General features: G+C 43.2%; 1 protein-coding gene across 2 annotated transcripts in view; it reads right to left on the minus strand.

Moving 5' to 3' along the window:
* The window catches only part of LOC144678872 (rap guanine nucleotide exchange factor 5-like), a 282,112-nt gene that overhangs the window by 95,793 nt on the left and 167,343 nt on the right, over positions 1–18,976 (minus strand). For both annotated transcript variants that reach the window (XM_078538871.1, XM_078538872.1), the window contains exons 10-11: positions 7,572–7,687; positions 7,135–7,223 (exon numbers count right to left, since the gene is read on the minus strand). In XM_078538871.1, the coding sequence (XP_078394997.1) occupies positions 7,135–7,223; positions 7,572–7,687 (205 nt within the window). The remainder of the gene's footprint in view (positions 1–7,134; positions 7,224–7,571; positions 7,688–18,976) is intronic.

Consider the following 18,976-nt stretch of genomic DNA (forward strand, 5'->3'; position numbering starts at 1 on the left):
GAAGTATGCTGGTCATGCCTCAAGGCATTAACAGTTAAGTGAAGAGTTGGAACTCAGCATTCAGAACTGTTGGATAATTCCTGCAGTAACTTGCAATGCCTCTGAACATTGCATTGTATTACACGCAAGTTAAAACACATACCAGTGTGTTCTGAGAAAGTAATAATTAGGTTAGATAGGCCACACTAACTGCAAATTAAGATTTTATATCCTGCTGCTATTTTTAAACATTAAAAACATGCTTCCATTTAAAGCATTTAACATTTTTCAAGGGGTTTTGAAAAGAATATCAGTTCCTTATCAATTGATGAAAATTTACACGATAATTTAATTGAGATATCAAATCAAATAATTAGAAATAAAAATCAGACCGTCTCATTGGATACTTTGAATTATAAACAAAAGCCCTGAAGGCAGTCACTGTCCCATCAATCTTCCATAATCTTTATCTAGAATTTAACCAAGGCTCCTTAGACAGCACCTTCCAAATCCACAACCGCTACCGTCTAGAAGGACATGGCAGCAGACACTTGGGAACACCAAAACTTGGAAGTTTCCCCTCCCGAGCCATTCACCATCCTGACTTCAAAATATATCACTGTTCCTTCACTCTGCTGGGTCAAAATCCTGGAACTCTCTTCCTAACAGCACTGTGGGTGTACCTACGCCACATGGACTGCAGCGGTTCAAGAAGGCAGCTCACCGCCACCTTCTCAAGGGCAACAAGGGATGGGCAATAAATGCTGGCCCAGCCAGAGAAACCCACATCCCACGAATGAATTAAAAAAAATGCCTGGGAAGGAGGTCAATGGAGGTGAGCTGTTTGTACAGTGGACAGGAGAGGGAAGTTGAGAGAGACTACAGTGGTGCATACAGTGTGCAATAGTCATGGTGCAGGGTTAGCAACCTAGGGCAGGAGTTTATGTCCCACGGCCGGGCGTGTGCCCGACCTGATCGAGCGTAAAATAGCATGTGATATTTCGGTCGGCAGGCATGTGCGAGAGTCGGCAGTGCGCCCACCGACAATTTAAAGGCCTATTAAGGCCGCTAATCAATTAATTAAAAGCAATTTTTCGCTGCCCGTCCAATCTGATGTTTGGCGGGTGGACAAATCAGCCGGGCCTTTGGATTTTTTAGGAAACCTCAAACACGGGCAGGATGAGGTTTCCAGCAATAATTTTTAAAAATTTTTTAAATTTACACATTATTTCTAATATGTCCCTTTTCATCTGAGTGAGCCACATGTGGAACATGTTTCTCTCATCTTTAAAATCTTTCTTTTTGTATCCACAATTCTTTAGCTCCCTGAGGCAGCTCTGTACCCTCAGGCAGCTTTCGGTGCGTGCACCCCTGCGCTTGCGCAGACTTCAGCGCTTACCCTCCTCCCACCCCCACCCCAGCGGCACTGAGCTCCTCAGTGCACCTTTCACGCTGGCCGGCCATTAATTGGCCAGCAAGGTGAAATCGTGGTCGGGGGCCAATCATGGGTGACGGACTGTTTCCCAGCCACTCCTTGGCTCGCCCGCTCTGCCTGCCTGACGACTGGAAAATCCTGCCCCTAGGGATCAGATTATGGCAAAATTTAATTCAACTGGCATTAGGGAAAAAAGCAGTGAAAACTGCAATCCCAGTTGGTTTACTAACATCCTTTAAGCCTAGCCTACATTTGACTCCAGTCCTCCACTACGTGATATGAGAAAGAAGGTGGCCATTAGTACCAACTAGGGTTAGCGGAGCACATAGTGAGAAGTATATGACATAACAGAGTAATAAATAGGAATGAGTGTGTTATACACAGGAATTAGAAAAGATGTCAATGAAGGGATTGTACATAGGTATGAATAATATATAACTAGAGTGTAATATATAGAGGTTAACACATAAACAGGAGAGGGATATGAAAGATTTCAGGTGGATTTCTAAGCTGCTTTCATTTTGCTCTCCCAACTATCATCACACAATCTGCTTGGTCATAACAAGGAAATACAAATTACATCATGGTTAGGAGAGAATGAAAGCATGTTACAAATTCATGAGGATTCTGAGAAATCTCACTGTCTGGCATAAGTTCACGAGGTATCTGTTAGTGCACATAACAGCATTCATTATGGGCAGAATTTTACGCTGATCAGGCGGGCGTGCACCTGACACAATCCGGCGTGAAATTGTGTGAGATGATGCCGGGCGAGTGTCCTGACTCCTCCCGCGCTCAGACGATATTTCAGTCAGTGGGCGCGCGCAAAAAACGGAAGCGCACCTGCCGACAATCAAGAGGCCATTTAATGTCATTAACAGCGCAATTGTCTTTAATTTTATGTCGCCCATCCAACCTTACGGCTGGCCGACGGGCGAATCGGCCAGGTGCCCTTTACATTTTTCATGAAACCTCATCCAAAAGCGGGATGAGGTTTCCGTGATGAAATAACATAAAAATAAAAATCTGTGGGCAGCATTTTTAATCATGCATATTTTCAGGTGCCAGATTGGGATGCTTGAACATTTTTTTTCTGCTTTTCAAAACTTTATTTGAGGATTTTCGGGTCTGCAGTTCCCTGAGGCAGCTCTCTGCCTTCAGGGGGCTTTTTCTCAGCGCTGGCCCACACCCGCACCGACTTCAGCGCCCGGCCTCCTCCTGCCCCATTAATTGGCCAGCCAGCATGAAACCGCGATCGTGGGCCGATCATGGTCAGCGGTCCGTTTCCTGGCCAGTCCCGGGACCGCTGATTGCGCCCGTCCGCCAACCTAAAAACACTGCTGTGTGTGTAGCACTTTGGGACGTTTTTGAGGGATGTAATAAAGCATTATAAACGTAAAGCTGTTAAAGTCAGATTTTATTGCTAACTTAGCTTTTTGGGGAGCCTTTCAGTGTTTATGTTTAGCCTTGAAAACTGGGAGAAATCAGGGGAAAATCAATAGATGCCAATAACCATTTTACTTTAAATATTATTGGACCTCGGAAAACAAGAAATGAGTTAAACTAAATGACAGCCTACAGTTATTTACAAATCAGCAGTGGGGGAATGTGAAAGTGTGAAAAATTGAATAAAAGGAAGTCAAGTTCACCCTGAAATGTATACCTTCAATGTGTAATGTAGGCTATTAGATTGTTTTGATTGCTCAGTTGCCTTGACCCTAAGATCTGGAATGCCCTCCTTATACCTCACTGTCTCTCTAGTGTCTTGAAATGTTTTATTATGTTAAAGGCACTATACAAATATAAGTTGTTGTTATATGTAGCTCACATATCACTTTCTTTTCTCTTAGCCTATTATTTTATTTGTGCCAAGAGCATATGAAACTACTTAAAACTCAAAATTCACACAGTTGGGATAACTATATTAAACCAACTATGCACTAACAGCTATCAACAGGGCATTGTTTCCATTTCTTACAGAGTTGGTGTTGGATTATATGCCAATATATTTCACTTTCACTATGTAAACTGGGAACAATAGAATTCAGATGTCTCCTTAATCTATAAAAAATATTTTTTTTTGTTTTGGGAAAACTGGGAAGCTTTCAGTCCTTGGTAATGACTTTGAAACATAGCAAAATAGTTATGCATCTTTACTTGTATCTCTTGCTCAGTCCATTAACATAAATATACTGAAGGCATTAATATCATTCAGAAATATGGGCCAGAATTTTACATAGTAGTAGCGGTCGCACGCTCAACCTGAAACAGGTTCAAATCTTGGGAGAAGATGTCAGGCACACGTCCCAACGTTAAAGCGCACTTGCGTGATATTACAGTCAGCGGGCATGTGCAGGACTCAGAAGCGCACCCACCAACAATTAATCAGCCACTTACAGCAATTAAAGGTGCAATTGAAGGCAATTTTAGGTTGCCCCTGCGACTTTGCGGCCGTCACACGGGCAACACGGGCAGGCGGCCAACTTGTTTTTTCACTTTTCTCATCCACAGGGTGGGGGGTTAAAAGGGGAACTGAGCTATGGCTGTGTGAGTTGTTAGGAGTCCAGGCGTGTGCACTCGCCTGTTTTCTGATACTGAAAGGGGAGGCAGGACAAGGTATGCTTGCGCATTGTGCTAGTGACTAAACTCCAAAGGCAGGTGTCACTCAATAGGAATCACAATCACTCAATTTGCTGTCAAAATGTAGTCTATTTCATGTATGTTCCTCTGAAAAGAAAAACAACTCTACGTTTTTCTATGATTCTTGCTGATCTTAAAAATCGCCTTGTTATTGACAACACAGCAAAAGCCCTTGGGAATTAAGGCCTTGTGTAGGTAATAAAATGGAGGTGAAAAGGTTAGAATAATTAAGTAAGGATCACAAGTAACACAACTGCTATAGTAAGTACCTATATGAGAGATATAGGCTGTTTTTCAATGTATTAGTTTGGTTGAAACAGTACACAATTTATTAACAGTATCTAATTTCAAAATTGGGTTACACCCACTTTCTTCCCAATATTTGATATTCTTTATAAATTAATGTTACATGCGTGTTTTCCTTTAAAATGATGACTTTACTGTCATGAGTTAATATTGGTTGGCAGGATCACATGGCAGCTGGAAATATATTACAGTTTTGGTGGTGTAAGTACTGCAAATATTTACCTTATAGGAGTAAACTGCAAAGTTGGAATTTTGTAATAGCTCACCTTATTCTTTGCTAAGCATCATATGCAGAATTATGCACTTATTAAACTCTTCTAAAATATTCTGCTGGAAGCATATAAAACTGAATATGACAGTGTACAAAACACAAACAAAACAAAGAAAACCAGAGCGACATTATTTTAAGTTCAATAAATTCGAGTTGCACTACTTTTAAACAAAGTTAAAAATAAGAGCAGAGAGCAGAAATAGTTCACTTAATCCAATAACATTGCAATAGCGATTTTATGGGGAGAATTTTCGGTTCGGCGAGTGGGGACGGGGCCTCTTCACCGAGGTGTAAAATGACGTGGGGTGACATTGGGCGTGCGTCCCGAGGTCACTGCGCGTCATTTAGATTTTCAGATGCGCGAAAGAGCACACTCCTGACTCAGGGAACCTCCCCCCCCCCCCCACCCCACCGCCTGCACAGGGAGTGCACAGCGCTTCCGGGTGAGCGTCATGCTGGGCGGCCCCTTAATTGGCCTGCCCACATAAAATGGAGGCGCGGACCCGATCAGGGATGCCGATTGGGTCCGTGCCTGCCTGCCCCTGCACAAGCCCCCTCAACGGGGGGAAAATTCTCTCCTATATAAATCTTATTTAGAAAGTGATGTGAACAATTCTTTATGTTCATCTGTTTCTTCTGGTTGCTGGAGGCTCCCCTGCAGAAATACATTTTGTTTCTCTCAAAGACAAAGCTTCAAAATTCAGACATTTGGGGAGGATTGTGCAACCAAATTATGAGCTGACAAATGGGAACGATTTTAACTCAGGCCATTTTAGGAGCAGGAGCCCACAGGGCCAGAGGGAAACTCCTTCAGAGAGTTCACCATGAGGCCCAAGCTAGTTTAACTCCTTGGCTTGCTTTCAATAAAGCAGACCTGTCTCCAAACTAAAACTGGTTGGAGTGATGTCAGGGCTGGTGGGCAAGAACAGAAATTGGGTTGGGAGCCCCAGGACACTGGGAATGCAAAGGAACACCTGGCATTAAGTTAGTGCTGGGGAGGGGTTTAAAGGAAGAAACCAGCACAAAGAGGGACAGACAAGGTTGGGACTGTTTCTCTTAGCCCACAAGGATTCCATATGAGAGTAAATTTTAATCCTCATGTTAATCTCCTCAGGCCACTCCATGCCTTCCCACCAACCCATGCTGTTGTGTTTGATGCCATGGAGTCAATAAATAGCAGAAGAAGCAAACCAAGGATACATTTTTTTTAATGCTTTATAGAGCCCTGCAGAACCACTAACACTGTGACACAGTGGCTCAGATACCATCCCTCCCTCACCCTGCTAACATGAGAGTCTACCAAGAACCATTGTACAACCCTGACCCCAGATTTCAGATAGATTTACGGTTGTTTGAAATGGGTGGATGGAAGTTCCACTCTGCCCTGCTTCAGGCCTCCCTGGGAATCCCAATGCTGAAAAAGGCAACATTGTTTATTCATATAGGGTTTTGGAAATTTTCCAACATTGCCCAATTAAATCCAGCAAGGCGCAGTCAAGATCCAAAATAAAGTGCAACGCATTCTATAGAATCCCATGGGTTTGATCACTAAGCTAGAATTTAACATGAATTACAGTCAAACTTTTAGCACAAGCAATCAGTAAAAGTAATGTTTCAGTTTCAAGTGCTTTCACTAAATGTATTGTGTCACTGTTTGGCTCAAAGTGTTTTAACAAGGCTCATAATAAGACTACTATAATATATGCAGATTATTTTCTGGCGCAACGTTCATCACCATATAAAATTCAACAGTAATGAATGATTTGTATTTGCCTTACTTCTGAACCCAATTTATTTGACAGAGGTGTACACATAACACCTAGACACAAAAAGTGAACCTAATATGATTCAGCAATTGACCAGAAGAATTGTAGGGTTGATGTTGACATTTAAAGGTCAGTAATAGTTTGGGATTGTTTATTCTCTCATTGTTTTAAAGCTGCCATTAGGTTTACAATGCTCGTTTCATTCCTCTAATTATTGGTAGGTAACAACAATGCTTTACCACTTAATGCATCATGAGGAAATCCTATCTCATGTATTATTTCACCACTTAGAATACAGATAGCCTCTCCATCTTTCTATCCGGAGCATAGTGCGTGATTCAGAACCATTTTCATTCATTTTGTTATGGATTTATAATTTATATCACAGGAAGGGAGAAACAGTGGCAGGTAGTGGTTAACTAACACGGTGAAAATCATTGCTTTGAATTTAGCTTTCTGCAAACGATCATTTAAAAATTTGCTTCTAAAACTAGAAAATGGTAAACAAGGGGTAAAACCTGATAAAGGTCAGTAAGATCTAGAGAGCTGGTTAAAATTCCTTGTGGTACAGCATTGTATAAATTATATTCAGTTAAGCAATTAACAAAAATATTTATGTAAAGAAAAATCAAAATAATAATAAATCGAACTTTCAGCACCATGCAAGATGTACGTATAAATATTACCTAATCATATAAATGTATCCATAGATTCAATGGCAGGATAATAGCCCTTACCTGTCTCTTTGCATTCACCTTCGTCCAGGTGTATATAGTTCAGCAGATGCTCCAGAATCTTCTCAGGGGTTCCAGCCACAACCATGTACCTATTAGACAGTATAGTTCCGACTGAGTCATCTTCTGCTGAAGATTGTGAAGGATTACTCCATTCATCCTCTGAATCCTCATCAATATATTTAAAATAAGGCACATCAAAAGCTGGCAAGGTCACATCAGTACAATCTTCAAAGATTTTGGAAACCCTTTTGTCTTCCATACAGGGATCAAAAACTCTTAGTATTGAACTTCCCATACTGTTCCCTTATTATTTTATTTCTAACTATTAGAGCATTACATAATTTCAGTGTTGTCTTTTGCTCTTTCTCACTGTTAGACTCCAGCTGATCTGATCCATCTGGCTGCTGAGTGCTCTGCAGAGTATGTGAACCACTTACCTCCAATCATTCCGGGCACTCCCTGCTGTGGGGGCTGGGCTAGATGACGACACTTTTTTCAGGATGAGTACATCTTGGCCTCGTTCTTTCACTCGAACTGTGTTCACTTCATCATTCTGTTACATGAGAGAAGAAGCAAATAATGGATTTTCAAGTATTTTGCACAAGGAGCTGAACAGTGCAGCTTCATCATCTGAAACAGAAATTGCTGTGCTTTACAATATTCACTTAGAAATCTGACTTCCTATTTTTCCCTTCAGTTAATGCTGCCAGCTCACAGCTAAATGCCAATTAATTGCTCACGCACAGGGGGCCAGTTTGCTCAGTTGGCTAGATGGATAGCGTGTGGTTCCGAATAACACCAACAGCACAGGCTTCGATCCCCATTCCAGCTGAGGTAGACTTGGGGCTTGTCTCCATGCCCGAACCTGTGTAAAATCATGGCATAAGCCGTGGTTCAGTGATCCTTGAATAATCGAGGAGGCTATTTGGAGGAGAATAGTTCATGCATGCAAGAGAATGGTCTTTAATTTTTTTATTAATGTTTTAGCACACAATTTTTTTAACACAATTTTTTTCCCATTTGTTTTACTGATGTATTTAGATTGAAAGGTGGGAGATTAAGAGGCAATATTCCAACTCTCTGGAGTTTTTGTGTGGATTTACCACAATGGGAAAAATAGTAGTCCGGGCAGTGACTTAGGATGGTATTAATGGAAAATTGCATATTTTGATATACAAACATACAAACAAGGAGCAGGAGTAGGTCATTCAGCCCCTCAAGCCTGCTCTGCCATTTAATAAATTATGGCTGATCTGATAGTAACCTCAAATCTGCATCCCAGCTACCCCCGATAACCTATCACCCCCCCACTTGCTTACCAAGAATCTATCCACCTCTGCCTTAAAAATATTCAAAGACTCTGCTTCCACCACCTTTTCAGGAAGAGAGTTCCAAAGATTCACAACCCTCTGAGAGAAAAAATTTCGCCTCATCTCTGTTTAAAATGGGTGGCCCCTTATTTTTAAACAGTGACCCCTAGTTCTGGATTCTCCCACAAGAGGAAACATCCCCTCCACATCCACGCTGTCAAGACCCCTCAGGATCTTATATGTTTCAATCAAATCGCCTCTTACTCTTCTAAACTCCAGCGGATACAAGCCTAGCCTGTCTAACCTTTCCTGATAAAACAGCCTGCCCATTCCTGGTATTAGTCTAGTAAGCTTTCTCTGAACTGTTTTCGTCGCACTTTCATCCTTTCTTAAATAAAATGACCAATACTGTACACAGTACTCCAGATGTGGTCTCACTAGTGTTCTGTATAACTGAAACATAACCTCCCTACTTCTGTATTCAATTCTCCACGCAATAAATGATAACATTCTATTAGCTTTTCTAATTACTTGCTGTACTTGCATACTGGCCCTTTGTGATTCATGCACTAAGAAATCCAGATCCTTCTGCACCTCTCACCAATTAGATAATATGCTTCTCTTTTATTCTTCCTGCCAAAATAAACAATATATTCCACACAGCTGACAATAGTTTCTGCCAATAGGTTAAAAATGACAATTGGGCAATTCCTGAGGTAGCAAATCCAATCAATTTAAGTAACACTGTATATTCCAAACAATGATTTTGTAGGTGTCAGTCTTGGGTCAGTGATAGAACATTTATATCTGAGTTAAAAAGTAACAGGTTCAAATTCGACTCCAGTGGCTTGAGTGCATCATCTGGGAGGGTGCTGCAGTGTCAGAGATGCTGCCTTTTGGACTTTACTGCAAGAGCATTGCTACTTTGTTTACCCACATTACAACAGTGACAATGGCCTAGATCTTCTGGTCAGTGGCAATGCTGAGCGCAGCACTGCTGGCCGTAATGTTTTTTCCAGGCTGATGATACAATCCATTTCTTCTGGGATCTTCCAATCCCAGCTGAAGCAGAAATGGATAGCGCATCATCTTCAGGGTAAGTCCAGCAAGCGTCGTGGTGTTGGGGAAAGGAGAGGGAACACCGCTTTATTATGACAGTAGTTGCCTTATTCAGGTAAGGTTTTAAGGGTTTCAGGTCTTTTAATGAATGACTGTGGGTTAGTGAATGGATGAGTGAATGAGTAGGTGGGTGAGGCGGATGAGTTAAGTAGGTGGGTGAAGTGGGTAGATGGGTCGGGGGTTAGTCAGGTGGTTGGAGGGGTAGTCGGGTGCGGGGTGTAGTCGGGCTTGGTTTGGGGTTAGCGGGTGGTTGGGGGTGGGGTGGGGTAGGCCAGGTTGGGTCGGGGTAGTCAGGGGTTGGGTAGTTGGGTGCACAGAAAACTAGTTGGATCTGGTCAGGGGTAGTCGGGTGGTAGTCAGGTGGTAAGTGGGTAGTCAGGTGGGCAGAGGGTTTTGGGTTGGGTGGGGTGGGTAGTCAGGTGGGGGGTAGTTGGGTCTGGTCAGTGAGATAGTCACGTTGTCAGGGTAGTTGGACGGTCGGGGTGTAGTTGGGTCTAGTCAGGGGGGTCTTTGGTTACTCGGTGGGTGTGGTGTAGTTGGGTGGTCCGGGGGGGTGATTGGGGAGTGTTGGTTGTGTTGCTTAGTTGAGTTACACAGTTGTTAGACCAGGTATTAAACTGTCTAACATTTCCTGGATAAGTATCCAGGTAAGTCCTGCGTATCTGGCTCAAGTCTCTGCCTGAGCTCAGGGTCAGAGACATTCACAGAGGGGCCTGGACAGCAAGGAATCTGTCCATCGGAAGTTTAAACTTCCCGGGAAATTCCCACTTATGTCTAGCATCAGGACACCTGCAGGGTCCAGAGAAGCATCTTTCAACGTACGTCCCATCTCTGACGATCTGGAGGCAGGAAGATTTTGGCCAATATTTCATTGGCTGTGAATCGGTTAGGGATATTCTGAGATTATGAAATGTGCTATATAAACAAACATTTCTTTCTTTACGTATTGTACCAGCATTATAACTCACATTTAGCCAGACCTTAAACAATGGGGGAGTGGTGAACTCATTTCAGCAGTTAATGGGACCTGGGCAGCATCTTGTCAGCGATGATGTGGCCAATCAGAAGGCCGGCAGCTTAGCAGCCCCTGCAGCGCCCCTGGGGGCAGAGACCACTGCTGGTGGTGCACCTGGAGGAGGAGAGTGCAGTAATGACGGTGTGTCCTCAAAGCAAGATAAGTGGGGTCTGGGGGTATCAGCAATAGTCAGACAGGCCCTGGTAAGGTTGGGGGGTGGGGGTGTGTGCTGTAGTGGTTGGTGAGGGCAGGTGGCACTGCTGCTGCAGGGGTGGCCATTGCCACTGAGGGGGCCCACCATGGACTAATGGGTACCCAAACAGGAAGATACCTCCTGCCTGGAACTTGCCGGGAACCATTTGGGTTTACTTGATAAGCACCTTACCCAGTGAGGGCCCATTCACCACTGGTAAAATGCCAAGGGAAGCAGGAAGAATCCCTTAATTGACTGAAGTGTCTCAATTGGGCATGGCTTTGAGGGCCTGTTCCCTGAGGGCTGGTATAATGCAGTCCTAGTATTTCAAGAAAATAATGCAGTAAATTTCCATTTCACTGTAAAACCAAAAGATGAATCAATTAACATATTTTCACTAAATATTTTTAAAAATTTGTTCTTAGGATGTTGATGACATTGGCAAGACTGTATCCATTGCCCATTCTCAGCTGCTGTAAGAAAATGATTTTGGGTCATCTCCTTGAACTGTTGCCTTCCTTGTGGCAATGCAGCTTCCACCTGATGTTAAGTTGAGCAATCCATGACGTTGGTCCACCAATGATGAATGACTGGCAGTATATGTTTGAGTTATAAGCACCTGTGATGTAGACAGGAGCTTTGATTTGACGCTGTTCCCACAACATTGCTGTTCCTGTCTTTATTGATGGCATAGGTTTCAGGGAAGGAAGGTGCTGTAAAAGTCACCTTACTGAGTTGCTGCAGTGCATCCTCCAGCTCATGCACACTGCACTGGTGGTGGAATTCGAGTCCAGCAACATGGATACTGATCAAACAAACTGCCTTGTGCTGGATGATACAGAGTTTATTGAGTGTTGTTGCTGCACCAACCAAGGTGAGTGGTGAATATTCAATTATACCCCTGACTTGAGCATTGTAAATAATGAAGAGACATTGAGGGATCAGGAGTGAGCTACTCATTGCAAACTACAGTCTCTTCTCTGCTCTTAGAGCCATATTTATTGATATGGTTGGTCCAATTCAGTTCAGCTTCTGGTCAGTGTGGAGCCCAAGGTGTTGATGGTGGAGGACTCTGTGATCAAAGATCAAAAGGTCAAGGGAAATTGTGGGGCTTTCAAAGGCCATTACCTGGCAATGCGTGGTGTGAATGTTACCTGCCACTTGACAGCCCAAGTCTGGATGTTGTCCAGGCCCTGGTGTAAGCTAGCAATGAGCTGCTTCATTATTAGAGAAGTTGTGAATAGAGCTGAAAATTGTGGAATCGTCAGAGAACAGCTCCACTCCTGACCACGTTCACCATTGATGAAGCAGCAGAAGATGGTTCGGCTGAGGACACTTCCCTGAAAAACTCAATTACATCCTATGCCTTTGATGATTTGTCCCTGATAACCGCAATGGCCTTGCTTTGCATCAGGTTATGATTCTAGCCATTGAATCTATCTAATGAATTTTGCTCAGGATCCTTGATGCCATATTCAATTGGCTGCTGCTTTAAAATCAAAGGCAATTACACTCACTTCCATACCTGGATCAAAATTGTGATTGGAGCAGATTGGTGCTAAAAACCTGAACTGAGTGTCAAGGACCAGGTTATAAATGAGTAGGTGTTGCTTGATGGCCCAATGGATGTCTCCTTTCATTGGTTTACTGATTATTGGGCGGAGGCTGATCGGATTTTGTAAAATCATCTTTGAGCAACTATTTCACTCTGTGCAAAACTGTTTCTCATTCTCATCAAGAAGAATGCATGGGCAGTCAAAAAAAATAAAGTAGTGCTTCTTTATGTACAAATGCTTGTTTTTTCAATTGAACAAAGCAACACACAAAGGAGAGAGGCACTTTAGAAGCATAAGAGATACAACAACAACCATTCCTTTCGAATACAATTTCAAGTTTATTTGCAATTAATTCTAGCTCTTATCTATTAAACTGCTTAACTATTGACATGTCAGTGACAAAGAAAGGAGTCATGAACTCTTCATGACTATCTGACACAACGCTAAGTGAACAGAAGGCTGCTTGTGTTAAAAGTGTAGGACCCCCTGTCATAGAGCCTCAAGAATTTCATTTAATGGCTCAGATGGAAACAAACAAAACTGAGAAAGGCTTTTTGTGCTTTAGATTATGCTTAAGCCAATATGGGAACTCAAGACTGTTACCCTTACTGGTGAGGCACAACAATTTGAACTGCTACATTAATAGTCTTTTCAGCTCATTTCATGTCAACTAAAATCTGATCGGGCGCAATGTTTCTATACTTCCATATAGACCCAGGGTGGTGGGGGTGCAATTTTCAGAAGTGCATTCAAGCACTAAAGATCCTCTGAGGTGTCCAAGATTGGTTTTGAACTGAAACATCAGTTTAGCCTGCCTTTAGTGCCAGGCACTGCCTTGGTAAAGTAAGCCTGTGCTAGGAATTGTCCTGAGGCTTAATAAGAGGCTGCATGGCATTTTGGTGGCTAGCGCTTGCCCTAATCCCTCTTCTGAAAATAACCAGCTGTTTGAGATGTGGCTTTCAAGTGCTACTTAAAGTGCGACTTCATGTTCACTTACTGCTGGAATTATGAATGGGGGCTCTGAAACACATTGGAGAACCTATGGAACACTTTGTCAAGACATTACCAACACTTTAAAGTATTTATTCAGCAACTTCTCCGAGGATTTCACCTAAAAAAAGTGAGTGCTGTGCTAGTCTACCTTATTGGACACCTTATAGGAGAGACCAGGAAAAGGGAGTACGTGGCCAGGGACATCTTGCTGGAGGCCCCCTCTTGGTCTGGATGAGGAATGGAAGGAGGAGATGAGAACAGCACCAGCTGCTGTAGGAGAGAGGGACAGGAGGAAGAATCCTTCCCAAAGGCAAGTTAGAATTATGATAATCAGCAATTAGGATGAATATCGTGTGCTAAATTCAGACTTTAAACCAGGTGTGTTTATTTTTCATTATCACAGCACCTGATTAGTGCCTTGCCCAAAGTAAACCATCTCACCCCGCCCCCATCAGTTACCTTAACGCCAAAGGTGGAAAAGATACTAGAATCGTGGGGCGGAATCTAGTGCCCTTCCCCATGGTGATTTTGGTGGCTGGGAGAGCATTCAACCAGGAGGGAAGGAGGTGGATGGCCCCACCAACCGCCCCCCACCAACCTCCTGCCTCCATCCTAATTAAGCCCATGGCAGGAAGGCCTGTGGATTGCCAGCTCCTGGGGAGTGGTGGGGGAGGTCCCCTCATTCAAAGGCACTCAGTGCCTGATCAAGGGAGCCAGCATCGGTAAAGTTGCTGAGAGCAACCCTAGGCCCTTGCTGCTGACCCCTTTCCCACCTTCAGGCACCTCTGGTCTGGGATCCAGTGACGATCCTAGGCCTCAGATGAGTGTTGAACTAGCAGCAGCCACCACCTCCCTGGTGGTGCTGCCATTCAATAGAGCTGCCAGCTTGTGGTTGACCAGCAGCTCTCAGTGGGCAGGACTTTCACCCTGGGGTCCTTGGTCCCTGGGAAGGCCTGATGTCAAGTGCACAAGATGCGGTGGGCCTCCCCGAAAAGAGGAGACATGGGGCTTTCACCAGATATCCAGCAAGACTTCTGTTGCTGCCACAAGATTTCACCCTTTGGGTCAAAGAACAGGTAACAAAATGTCTACAGACTGAGAATGCAATTAAAAAATCATCAGCATGAACTTCAAAAAGGAAGATCAACCTTAAACAATCTTAATTTCTTTGAAGTTGCAGAGAAAGCAGACAGAGCATTGCTGTTGATGTGGTACACGTGAGGGTAGAAATTAGTTTAGCCCATTTATGGGCCTCAACAGCACCCCAGCATGCATACCTTAACAGAAAAGCCCAGGTCTGGACAAAATTGAGCCTAGGGCCTCATCTAAGTATTGCATATGAGTTGCCAGGCCCTATCGCACCACCATGCTCTTCTCCAGCGTTCATTATATATTAGTTGTGTTTAATTGTATGCAGGTGGTGGGCATTAACTTATGCTCCTGTAGACAGGAACAGATTGAAATTGTGATCATTGGGTTAAGAGGTGCATGTTTATAAATAGAAGTTTATAAAGATGTGGAAGATTGGCCTCAAAACCAGACAGTTTTGTCCTTCACTGTTTAGCTTTCTGGATAAGAACATTCAGGATTGAATTTCGGACAACCTGACTCATTAGACCGCAATCACTAGGACTATGGAGATGGTGGAGAGAAGGAGAAGGAGCATTTCTCCACCTCCTGGCTTCACAGGAAAGAGTTATAAAAAATTAAAAATAACTTTTAGTTGGAATGCTAAGATGAGCAGGCCTGATGCTTGCTTTGCTCATTTTGACTTATTTAATAGAGGGGCACTTCAACAGCCATTAGGCTCCCAGCCAATTTCTTCAAGCGGCTTAGTTCTTGTTTAAGCCATTTGACTGGGATTGGATGCAAGACTTCTCACTGTTAAATTGGTATGTTTTGCATCCAAAAAATGGGTGCAATGCAAACCAATTTCTACCTCAAGGACTTGCAGAAGGCCTTTGAGAAGTTACTGCATGAGAGACTCATGACAAAACTCAGGGCATGTGGAATCAAGAGCTGGTAGTGAAATGGATTGAAGGATGGCAATAAACCAGAAAACAGAAGATCAGCATTAAAGGAAGCTTCTCAGATTGGCAAAAAGTGGGAAGTGGTATCCTGCAGTGATCCACTAATGTTCATTACGTAAATGATTTGAACTCAGAAATTTGAGGCATAGTGTTACAATTTGTACATTATCCTGAATTGGATGGTATAGCTAATAATGTGGAGGAATGTCCCAAAATATGGAAAAGATATATAGGCTTACAGACTGAAGGGTATAAATGGCAAATGTAATTATATAATGCGTGAGGTGATTCATCTTGGTAGGTTGAATAAGAAGGCTACTTAATCCTTGAGAAGTAAGAAATTAATTAGGTTAGAGAAGCAAGGAAGTTTTGGAAGGCAGATACATAAATCACTAAAACTATCAACAAAAATTGACATGTACATGAAGTGTGCAAACAAAGTACTGGGATTAACCTCTAGAAGAATAAAATGCGAAAGTTGGAGGGGGAATGCAATGCTAAATTCATATAAAACCTTGGTTCGATCACACTTGAGCATTTTGTGCAGTTGCAGTTTCTACAGCTATGTGTAGGAAAGAAGGGCCAGATGATGAGGTAAGTGCCTTTATTGCACTGCTTGTGAGTCAAGAGGAGTAGGAGTATTTCTGCAAGGTTCAAAACCGTTACCTCAACACGATAGGACCCCAAGATCAGCCAATTCCCAACACCTCATGTTGTCTGACGCCATCCCTTCTCCCCTTGTGATGTCTGATTTCCCCATGATGTCTGACCCCCGCACTCACACCAATCCCTGCAATGTCTGACTAACCGACTGCTTTCCCACTGGAGAAGTAGCCTGTCCATCTGTCTGGTGGGTGGGAAATCTGTTGTAAAAAATCGAAACGATGTCCCATCATTAAATTCAGCCCTTATTTCTGGGTTTCTTGTCTGAAAATCGTTCTCCTTGCCACTTTTTTCTCACTCTGGAGGAAATCTCAGGGCCAGAGAGTACAAGTGGCACATGCTACATTCAGTGACATTATCACATTTTGAGTAATGGAAGATGTTGGCAAAATACGAAATATCTGGAGAGTATCCAAATTGTAATATTTATATTATTACATAAATATGCATATAGAGTAAAGACAGGGATATGAGAATTTTTCTGGCCCTATGCAGACGGGGTCAGAGGGGAGCAATGTCAGGATAGTTCCCGGAAGCATTCCCTCCTCTGTGGGACTTTCCCACAGGTGGGCTGGGAACTGGGTCAACTGCTTGCTCCATGGAAGTGGGCAGCCAATTAGTCCAATAAGGCCCCACTTAGGGGCTATTTTCCATTGGCTTTTTACCAACGTCAAAGCACACATCACTGCCCCCCCCACTCCACCCCAACTCCCCAACCCTCCACCCACCCCACCCCGCCCCCACCATGTGCAGAAGCCTCAAGCTCTATCAATGAGGCTTCCCCGCTACAGGTCCCCTCGCACTCACTTACCTGCCTCGGAAGCACTCCCCTCTCTGAGTGGGGCTGTCAGCCTAACATTGCTGTGCGCCCTTGGAACCCACCTGTCACCCTTAATTGGTTGGCGAGTGCAAAGGTGGCCAATTAGAAGGTCACCTCCTGGAAAGTTGTGCCAGTGTGCGTGTTGATATCATGGGAGGAACTCAGAATCTCCATATGGGCCCGACATTGGGATCTCGACTCCCACTGGGAAATTCAACTCACAGAGTTAGGTCACAGATCAGCCATGATCTCACTGAATGTTGGAAGAGGCTTGTGGAGTTAAATGGCCTACTCCTGGTCGTGGATTCCTATGGGCAGCATTTTCCCATCAGTGAGCAGGGGGCGGGGCCCGCTCACCGACACGTAAAATGGCGCACGGTGACATTGGGCAGTCATCCTGATGTCACCGCGAATCATTCTGATCCTCAGTTTGGCGGGCATGCAGCAGAGTTGGCTGCGCACCCACCGAACTGTCAAAGGCCTATTAAGGCCTGTTAAAAACTAATTAAAGCACTTAACTGAGCTGCCCGTCCAACCTTAAAGTTGACGGGCAGGTGAAGAGCCCAGGCGGCCTTCGCATTTTTCATGAAACCTCATCCACGGGCGGGATGAGGTTTCATGAAGGATTTATTAATTAAATAAAAAAATTTGAAAAAATTCACTGACATGTCCCAGCTCATGTGACACTGTCACATGAGGGGACATGTTTTAAAAGATTTTTTTTCCTTTACTTAAATTTTAAAATCTTAAATTGATTTCCCTGAGGCACAGAGATCTCTGCGCTCTTTTGCGCGCATGTGTGAAAGAGCGCAGGGAACCACTCAGGGTATCCTCCCCTCCCTGCCTGCACAGGGAGAGCTCAGCGCTTTCGGGCACAACCCCCCACCCCCCGCCCCGGTGGTTGGAAATTTCTGCCCTATGTTCCTATGACTCCTTCTTTTACTTGTTTGAGCAGCTCTCTGCTTCGTTTTCAACTGGTGAATGATTGTAGTTGCAGGGTGTTTTTAGTAACCTTCAACATTTCTACATGTAACCTCACTCCTTCTGCTGATAATAAATATCTTTCAGTAAGCAAGTAAAATATGAACTAAATACCTGCTCCTTTGATATGTAAATTATAATAATTTTTTGCCATCCAAGTTACTTTCCAGACCAAGGAAGTAAATGAAACTGAGTTGAAATGAGTAGTTTATTGCATCCATAATAACAGACCAGAGTAGCCTAGTGCAGTAACACCCCTGCACTTAAAAGGATGGGGTTCAACGATCCTGTCTTTAACTGGTAATCAATTTGCATGAACTAATATCAAGAATAAGAAAATAAAGACTGTTGAATATTTTGAAGTAATTTCCAAGCTTTAAGGAATTGGTACATCAGTGACTCGAACCATTGCTGGAGTATAAACAAAAAAAATGATCATCAAATGATCCCAAAGGGCAACCAACACCTCTACAATTCTATTTTTGAACTACTTCCAAAGCCATTCAACGGCACTCAGAAACAAATAGAGCACAAGAGTATTTATTGTACTCCTTTGAGCTCCTTTTTGGCTAAAGAAACACAAATGATCTCCCATGGAAGAAGGCTCAGTAATGCTAAGAAAAAATGCCACATGAAGATAAACCTTCCCAACAGATTTAATAATTGGACTCTCTCCCCCATTGTATTGAAATATTAATGTCTATATTTCTCCAAAAGAGTTCTGAAATTAATTTCCCTTAGGAATTATTGAGCTTTTTGTTAAATTTTTCACTGTAGTCTTTCTTTCCATTGGGGAATTGAGTCTCATTCAGTAATGACACATATATCACAAGTAGTTTGGTAATGTAAGAGCCATATGTTAACATTGCTGTTTCATTCCATGACAGTTTCTTGTTTCTTATATAAAGGCACAAGCAGCATGAGTCTTTGGGGGTGATTTCCCCTGGATACTTCTGACCCTTGCGTGGTGAGCAAGACAAGGTCTTGAGCTGCAACTCCAGTTTAGCACCTCATTCAGCACAAAACTACATCTTTGTAAAAAATTTGAAGTACACTTTAGGAATGACAGTCCAAAGGATTATTGAGGCTCTGATTGACAATTAAATTGCCCGCTAGCACTCATTAAAGAGATTCCATATCAGTTTGCAGCCTAGCAATGCAA

Source organism: Cetorhinus maximus, chromosome 3 (genome assembly GCF_964194155.1).
Source record: "Cetorhinus maximus chromosome 3, sCetMax3.hap1.1, whole genome shotgun sequence".
Classification (NCBI taxonomy): domain Eukaryota; kingdom Metazoa; phylum Chordata; class Chondrichthyes; order Lamniformes; family Cetorhinidae; genus Cetorhinus; species Cetorhinus maximus.